The sequence below is a fragment of the Mandrillus leucophaeus genome, unplaced genomic scaffold, assembly GCF_000951045.1.
Source record: "Mandrillus leucophaeus isolate KB7577 unplaced genomic scaffold, Mleu.le_1.0 Scaffold212, whole genome shotgun sequence".
Classification (NCBI taxonomy): Eukaryota; Metazoa; Chordata; class Mammalia; order Primates; family Cercopithecidae; genus Mandrillus; species Mandrillus leucophaeus.
In genome coordinates this window covers 135066-144173 of record NW_012102166.1, presented here as the reverse complement: position 1 = coordinate 144173, position 9108 = coordinate 135066, and the positions used below count along the sequence as shown (strand labels likewise).

The following is a 9108-nucleotide window of genomic DNA, read 5'->3' as shown; positions in this document are numbered from 1 at the left end:
TTTTTTTTAAACATAAGAACAAAACTTTGTCCCTGATGTTGTTAACTTTAAATATTTGGTTTAAACAGTTGTTAAAGATTGTCAGGACTTCTTGGGTCTGCCTTCTCAACCAGGATGTTTTCCTGCTATCTTCCTGCGACCTGTCACTTAGGTAAGCATGTCACATATGTCTTTATCCAAGTCACTAACTATAGTTCCGAGTAGCACGGAGTCAAGAATGAAGCCCTTCTACACACTTCTTGAGACTTTTCACGTGGCGGCAATGATTCATTTGTCAGCATTCTTTGGATACGAGTGTGCAGTTGAAAATCCACCAAGCTGGATAGTCTAAATTAATCATGGTTGACAATTTCTGAGTTGCAGAATCCTTTGCTTAAGTGAAATGTTACACAGAAGAGCTCTAACATACAAAAGAGCTCTGGCTGAAGCAGAGATAAGGGGTAGGGTGTTCTAGGAACTGCTTTTCTCCACCCTTGTGATAGGGTTCTGTGGACCATGATCTGAAAACCATGTTTTCCACCCAGATTTGTGGCCTTCTATCTGAACGTATCACTTCTTAACATGTTGTAGTCCTACACTTACTATTCAAAGGGTTTATTGTAAATATGTTGTGATCTTTTCAACATATTTACAATAAGGACCTCAGACAAAGATGGTAAAAAGTAGACTTTCAGTTTTCATGATTTTGGACTCAAAGGATTCCCAAGCACAAAAGGAATGTCTGTGATCACAGTAGGATGCACAATCTGAGGTTAAGGAATTTACTCCCCACAGACACCGAAGTGCACACCAGCTCTGTTACTATAATTGCCCATTCCTCAACAATTTCAACTCAGTCTGTTGGAATAATTGTTTACATAGAATGCCTCTTGGATTTGAAGCACTTATTTTCCATTTTAAGTAAACTTAGTTTTTATAATTAATAGACTTTTTAGTGCAGTTTTAGATTTATCAAATAAATGAGCAGATAGTACATAGAGCTCCATATACCCACCTCGTCCACCAGTCCCCATTTAATTAATTTTTAATTACAGAAATAATACATAAATACATTATTCTTATTGAATATAATTAAGACAAAATTAGCCTGGGTTTTCCCTCCCCTCCCCAGTAACCACTGTTATCAGTTTGGTGTGTTTTCTTCTAAGAGTTTTCCTGTGATATGTTAACATATATATGTATCCTAGAAGGTGATGATGATTATTATTTTAAAGCCAGTTGGCATACTGAATGTCTTGGTCTGCAGTTTGCTTTCTGCTAATTACCAATGTGTTTAGAAGATTCTTCCATGTGAGTTTATTTAACTGTCCACCAACAGGTGGACATTCGTGCTGTTTCCATTCTTTTGCTGTTATCAATGATGCACGATAACAATCTTTGTAAACAACATGTTGCTTGTGCTTGTGTTTCTTTGACATGTGGAATTGCTGGGTAATAAGATTGGTGTGTTTTAAGAAGTGGATGCTGTAAAATTATCCTCTAAAATGTCTTTACCAACTTATATGTTCACTTATATGTTCACCAGCAGGTAATCAGAGTGTCCCCTTTTCCTACACATTTACCAACGCTTGATACTGGCAGACTTTAATATTTTCCCAACCTAATGGGGGAAATGATTTCTTATTTTAATTTGCATTTCTCTAATTACCAGTGATGTTGAACATCTTTTCATATGTTTACTGGGTGTTTGTATTTTCTCATGTTTCTTTTCTTTTTAAAATGGAGATTAACAGGAAATAAGGATTTAATGTGGAGTCTTTATTTGGCAGCTGCTTTTCTTGAATGTGTCTATTCTGGCCATTGAGGAATAGCTGAAGTGAATAAAAATTTTAAAAAGCAGTTCATATCATTAGCATGGCAAATTTGACCCAGGCTCCAATTGTCATTGAAATGTTTGGTGGTGAAGTTTGATGACGTTACCTTCATTACTTACTTACCTTCATTGAAATGATGTATAAAATCGAGAGCATGTTTAATCATTTTTCTCATTTGATCCAAGATATCAGCTCTCAGAACCCCTTGAGGCTGAGGACCAACTTCTATACCTAGGTATAGAAGGTGAGAGAGTCACATTTATATCAGTATTAAAATATATTATAAAACTAAGCATTTTAATGTATCAAAATGTAGAATTGTGTTATTAAAAATTATGAAAAAGGCAAACCATGTAGCATTATGGAAAATATTTGAGACATAATATTTGAGGCAAAATATAAAGCTGAACATCTACATGTTCAAGTTAGATGCACAGTGAATAAAGACTGGGAAAGAACGTGGAAAAAATCAGTGATGTTAGAAATAGGAAACTCTTGTGGTCTTTTTTCTTTAAATTTCCTTCAGTATTGCTAAAATATTTAAAAGTCATAACATAGTAAAAGAGGTGAACAAGTTTATGCTGACAAAATAATAGGTGGACCTGAAGAGAAACTGTTAAGATCTAACATTGAGCTGTGACGGGAGGAAGGACATCTATTTTTATAGGTTTCACAGAAATCCAGACTAGATGAATCATGGATTTCAGTCAATATGACAATCTATGTGGCCCTGGAGCAACTATTTTGCCCTTAACATAACAATCCATCCTAACACAATAGTGCAATGGATTTAATTTTTTTTTTTTTTTTTCCGAGGCAGAGTCTCACTCTTACCCAGGCTGGAGTGCAATGGTGTGATTTCTGCTCACCGCAACCTCTGCCCCCCAGGTTCAAGCGATTCTCCTGCCTCAGCCTCCGGAGTAGCTGGGGTTACAGGCATGCGCCACCATTCCCAGCTTATTTTTGTATTTTTAGTAGAGACAAGGTTTCACCATGTTGGTCAGGCTGGTCTCAAACTCCTGACCACAGGTGATCTGCCCTTCTCGGCTTCCCCAAGTGCTGGGATTATGGGCATGAGCCATTGTGCTCGGCCTGGTTTTAATTTTATGCAAGAAAAACTTGTGTTCATTTCTTTTAACTCATATGAAATGATGCCTGTACTATTCGGTCTACTTTGTATGGCTGTTAAGCATCCATCCTTATACCTACAAAACACCCTTTAAACTACTTTTGTAGACCCTTCCTTCCTGTTCAAGTCTCCCACAAAGTCATCTCCCTAGTCACCACCTTCTCCATTTGTCAAACCATTTACCAACTGCACCCTCATTCTCTTCCACCCATTAACATACTGCGTTCTTTTACACTTATCTTGTTTTCACCCGCTTCTGTTATTTGCCACTACACAAAATCTTATCATATTCTCTTGCATCATTTTTTATTTGTTGTGCTTAGGTTTCTTGAATATATGCATGAACATATATTTAAGTATATGGTGTCGTAAATGTGGCTAAGGTATGCATCTGAGAATAAATGATGTATACAAACGTGAAAAAGTGTGTTTGTAGATATGTCTGTAGGAATACTATAGAATACATTGTTGTTTGCCTACCCCAAATCCATTTCACCTTCCTCCTTTTTCTAATAGAATCCTGATTTTAGTTGGGCTTCCAATCTTCCAGGTAGGTAAATTTTTCTCCAGTTCAAGAGTAAATGTTGAATAGTTTAAGTCAATCATAGTAATCCCCTAGTCAATGATTTAAGAATAAAGGAATCCTTATTATAATGTACAAAAGTATCAATACTTGAAGTAAGGAATTGGAGTAAGCTAAATATCCAAATATAGGCAATTAGCTGAAACGAATCAAAGGCTTAGCAATAAGAGATACAGATCCTGTTTCTCTGTGACACCAAATAAAAGCTTAAGATTTCCTAACTTTCAAATATCAATCTTGGGCTATGATATTTGTAGGCAATGCTACTCTTAGCCAGAACAAACATCTGCTCGTATGTTTGGCCCTTACGAGTTGAGCCAACTCTTTAAAATATTTCAATAGGAGGGAATATTAAGCTCATTGTAAATAATTAGAAATGTTATATGTTCTCCTTCCAACTTTGCTGTTTTATTGGGAATATTTTTATATCATGCACTCATTGGAAAAAAGCATGTTTAACATTAGAGAGGCAGTCTTTCTGAGTCAACATTTTATAATATGCTAAGAATATTACTGCATACAAATTTTGCTTTAACTTCTAGTAGGCACCTACAAGGACCACCTTTGTACTCTGTTCCCAAGGCAGAAGAAATATGACAGGATCATTCTAGGTAAACCTTATTCTGGAAAGAAGCAGTTTGCTGCAGCCACTCTTATGATCATCCAAACACACACACACACACACACACACACACACACACACACACACACAAATACGGGCGAGTGACTGGATACAGCTTTCTCCTAACTTTCTCAGATTAACCGTGGTCTCATTTGAGACTTAGAAAAGTTATTTGTATAATTATTGTTCATTCAGCTCCACCCTGACTGCCGTAGCCATGTCCTACAATCTAAATATTCTGCTCTGCTCTGAGATCTTGCATCGAAAAGTTAATTTTTGGTTCGGACAATAGGACCACCAAAGATGGCCATATAAAGTTCCCCTTATTATGCACAGAGTATCAATACTTGAATATCCAGAATAAGTTTAGATTTTTATTTATTTATATTGTTTGCCAACCTGCTTTTAAATTAAATTACTCTTGGCTAAACCATCTGAGATTTAACAAAAAATATTTTCAGTTGTAATTTTAATTGTAGCGTAGTCTGCCAATAATTATGCTAATGGGATGCTCAGGAAAGAGAATGGAATAGAGAAGAAAGAGGGTGTTTGGGAGGGTATATGGGAGTGTGGGGCTGCATGCTGGAAGTTACCAGAAGGTAAAGATGAAGTCACAGCCTAGTAACTGGCAGGATAAACAAGTGAATAGATGACAAACAGCTAGTGAAACGTCTATTGCAAAGCAGGTGGTAAGAGGGATGTGGAGAGAGGATTCGTCATGGATCTTTTGCATTTCTGCAACTCTCGTGAGCAAGACATGGACTATTTTTGTTCCAGATGATCTTTTCAAGGATGTCTGTATAGTGAACAGCCTTGGAAGTTAGGGATGGGGTCTTCCTTGGGGCAAAGGACACTCGTGCCTACTGCCCATTATAAAAATGAAGGTTCGCAGCTGGACGTGGTGGCTCACGCCTGTAATCCCAGCACTTCGGGAGGCCGAGGCGGGTAGATCACTTGAGGTCAGAAGTTCGAGACCAGCCTGGCCAACATGGTGAAACCCTGTCTCTACTAAAAATGCAAAAAATTTGCTGGGTTTGGTGGTGGGCACCTGTAATCCCAGCTACTTGGGAGGATGAGTCAGAAGAATCGCTTAAACCCAGGAGGCAGAGGTTGTAGTGAGCCGAGATCACGCCACTGCACTCCAGCCTGGGCAACAAGAGTGAAACTCTGTCTCCAAAAAAAAAAAAAGAAGGTTCCCTCAGCTCAGGGTTTCTCTCCTAGAATGCAACCACTGGCATGGATAGCTGCCGTCTGGCTCTCTACATGTCACCCTGTGGGAACTGGAGCTTGGGGAATGGTGCAGAAATGCTGACACTCTGCTCTTACTACTGTCAGTAATCTATCCTTTGTCTCTGTTGTAGGAGTCTTGTGTCTTCTACTGGCATCCACTCAGAGGTGCTAGGCTAATGGTTAGCTTGTAAGACGGGTCTTGATAAGGAGAGGGTCGGAAAACAACCTGGAGTAGGTCACTGGTGGCACAAAGTACTTTGGAGAAACAGCTCCCTTGCCTTTCTGATCCAGTCAAATCCGACCACTCCGGACAAGCTCATGAATGTACGTATTACCAGTGTAGGATGGCTAGTATTATTTTTGTTTTTGTTTTTTTGAGATGGAGTTTCACTTTTGTTGCCCGAGCTGGAGTGTAACGGCACGATCTCGGCTCACTGCAGCCTCCACCTCTGAAGTTTCAGCCATTCTCTGGTTGGCTAATATTTTATACATGGTTATAGTTACAGAACCTGTGTGGGAAGGAATGGGTAAGTTTGTATGAGTCTGTGTGGGATATGTGTGATTAAAACTGTGAATGAGGTACAGGCGTGATGGCTCATGCTTGTAATCCCAGCACTTTGGGAGGCCAACGTGGGAGGATCGCTTGAGTCAGGAGTTTGAGACCAGCCTGGGCATCATGCCGAGATCCTGTCTCTACAAAAAATGAAAAATTAGCCGAATGTGGTGGCACGTGCCTGTAGTTTGAGCTACTCAGGAGGCCGAGATGGGAGGATTGCCTGAGCCCAGGAGGTCAAGGCTGCAGTGAACTGTGATCGTGCCACTGCACTCAGCCTGGGCAACAGAGTGAGAACCTTTCCCAGAAAAAACAACAACAACAACAACAGCAACAACAACAACTACTGTGAATGATGATCGTGTGTGTGTGTGTGTGTGTGTGTGTGTGTAATTATGTACTTACTGGTAATTTGAGCTAATATTTAATAAGCATATATTATTAGCCCACAGAAGCGGGTAGGGAACAGAGAGTACTAAGATAAATGGAGAACACAGTGTATCAAGCATGGCATGTCATCAATTAGGGGTTTGGGGCCTTTATATATGATATTCTGTTTTCCTTAAAGTGTTGTCTCAGGACCAGGACTGGTCCACCAGTTGTCGGCTACTAGTCCCAGGCAAGATAAGTACAGATGTTAAAGTAAGTGTTTAGAAACTTTTATAGCAATTTGACATTGCTGCAACATTCAAGTATGTGATCGTTTTTCTAGAAATTCATTTTTAAAGTATATTTTACAAAAGTATTGCTCTATAGCAGATTGGAAATAAACAATGGCCTTTCATCACAGATAATTTCAAGACACTTGTCTAGAATCCTGTTGCCTGCTCTCAATTTTTTTTCCTTTTCTCCCCCAAACACATACACACAACCTCAAAATGGATCCCACTTCTTCAGGCCTTCTGTGATCCATCAGGACTGGGTTAGGTCTTTCCTGCTCTTCCTGTCTTCTGTATTTGCCCCTGTTTAGCATTTATCACTCTGTGCAGTGATTACTTGGTTACCTGTCTGTCTTCTCATCAGATGCGAAGCTCTTTGAGGGGAGACTGTGTGTCTTGCTCATTGTTCTGTCCCCCGCACCTAGCACAGGGTTGGTCTCTGGTAGGCACACTATAAATATTAGTCAAATGTACACATTTCTGGAGTAACTAATGCTGTAGAGTGGGGTTAGGGAAAGTTTTATAGGAGGTGACAGGTGAACTGAATCTGGTGAATGAGAAGAATTGTGCCAGACTAAATAGAAGGGCCGAACATTACAGCAAAGGGAACATGAACAGAACCAGAAAGCTGCTCAGTGAAACTGGGGAAATTCGGTACAGTTAGAGCCTGCCTGGAACTAAATTCTTGTTACTTGACAATTATAAGCCTAAGGATATGGAAGGTAGCTGTAAATGTTTTTTTAAAAATAATTTTCTCGGCCGGGCACAGTGGCTCACACCTGTAATCCCAGCACTTGGGGAGGCTGAGGCGGGTGGATCACCTGAGGTCAGGAGTTTGAGGCCAGCCCTGGTCAACGTAGTGAAACCCCATCTCTACTAAAAATACAAAAATTAGCCGGGTATGGTGGCACATGCCTGTAATCCCAGCTACTAGGGAGCTTGAGGCAGGAGAATCACTTGAACCGGGGAGGTGGAGGTTGCAGTGAGCTGAGATCATGCCTTTGGACTCCAGCCTGGGTGACAGAGCAAGACTCTGTCTCAAAAAAATAAAAATAAAAAATAAATTTCTCTGAGTTTCAGCTAGGACATATTTTATTGAGTTATGACAATGGGAACTATGACTTACCCACAGGATACTTGGCTATAGAACGGGTGGTCGCGTATTTGAGGGAAGGATGCTCAATAAGGTAAATATAGCAGGGGAGTGGAGCCAAAGAAGTCTGAAAAAAATCGAAAACGTCTTTCTTATTATGTAAAAACCGTATGTTTTGTTCTCTTTGCTTCAGCGGGGTCAATAATACCTTCAGTACGTTTTACTTCATCAACTAAGATTGGTAAAACAGCTTTGTGAAACACTTTAAAACCCAATGTTGTTATAGCTTTGAAAACGTACAAATAAATTATACAATATAAAATTCATATAAAATTGAATTATCCAATGTCTTTCCAGGTAAAATGTACATTAAATAGTTCTCCAGAACCATGATCAAAACGCATGAAATAAATGTTCTTTCTGAATGGATGTGGTGATTTTTGTTTCATCACGGGTTACACTAACTATTTAGCTTGGTATTTGTTTCTTAAAACAATCCTGTTTCTCTTCCTGTGGTCCAGCTCTCTACAAATGTTGGGTGATTCCTGTCCTCCTGCTCATCTGCATGAAAACGGAAGACAGGCCTCTTTGTTTGGATAACAAAGTGTCAGCGGTACTGCTTCCAAGTCTGGCAACCAAAGCATTCAGCTCTCTCTTCAACAGGCAACAAAGAATAGCTGTATTATGATCTCCTACCAGGACCACTGCCCAGTTATTGTCCAAAACTTAAGGGAAACAAAACTAATAATCTTTACTGTAGGCTACGTATCAGGCTAAATGCTTTAAATACTTTGTCATTTACGGCTTTGAGTACCCTTATGGGTAAGTGTTGTCATGACACCAATTTTATAAAATGAAGGAGGCAAGGTTTTGGGAAAGGTGCGTTTTGTCTAAGTAAGGGAGGAGACTACCCTCATATCATCTTATGCCTAATTTCTGCCTCCAAAGAAAGAAGAAGTAAAAACTAAAAGGCAGAAATGAAATCCACAGGCAGGCAGCCCGGTGCCGCGCCCTGGGCCTGGTAGTTAAAGATCGACCCCTGACCTAATTGGTTCTGTTATCTGTAGATTACAGACATTGTATAGGAATGCACTGTGAAAATCCCTATCTTGTTTTGTTTTGATCTAATTACCGGTGCATGCAGCTCCCGGTCACGTACCCCCTGCTTGCTCAATCACGACCGTCTCACATGCACCCCCTTAGAGTTGTGAGCCCTTAAAGGGACAGGAATTGCTCACTCGGGGAGCTCGGCTCTTGAGACAGGAGTCCTGCCGGTGCCCCCGGCGGAATAAACCCCTTCCTTCTGTAACTCCGTGTCTGAGGAGTTTTGTCTGCCAAGTTTTGTCTGCCGCTGGTCCTGCTACATGAGGTTAGTGAAGGAGAAAGTGAGGATCTGAGCACAGGCCACACTCTTTCCTCTCGATC

General features: G+C 40.1%; 2 protein-coding genes across 3 annotated transcripts in view; one reads left to right on the top strand and one right to left on the bottom strand.

Moving 5' to 3' along the window:
• SPATA22 (spermatogenesis associated 22) overlaps window positions 1-9108 on the top strand; it is an 80218-nt gene that overhangs the window by 27234 nt on the left and 43876 nt on the right. The window lies entirely within an intron of this gene.
• The window catches only part of ASPA (aspartoacylase), a 37088-nt gene that overhangs the window by 11401 nt on the left and 16579 nt on the right, over window positions 1-9108 (bottom strand). The window contains exons 3-4 of the mRNA XM_011980448.1: window positions 7717-7810; window positions 1938-2045 (exon numbers count right to left, since the gene is read on the bottom strand). Coding sequence (XP_011835838.1) covers window positions 1938-2045; window positions 7717-7810 — 202 coding nt within the window. The remainder of the gene's footprint in view (window positions 1-1937; window positions 2046-7716; window positions 7811-9108) is intronic.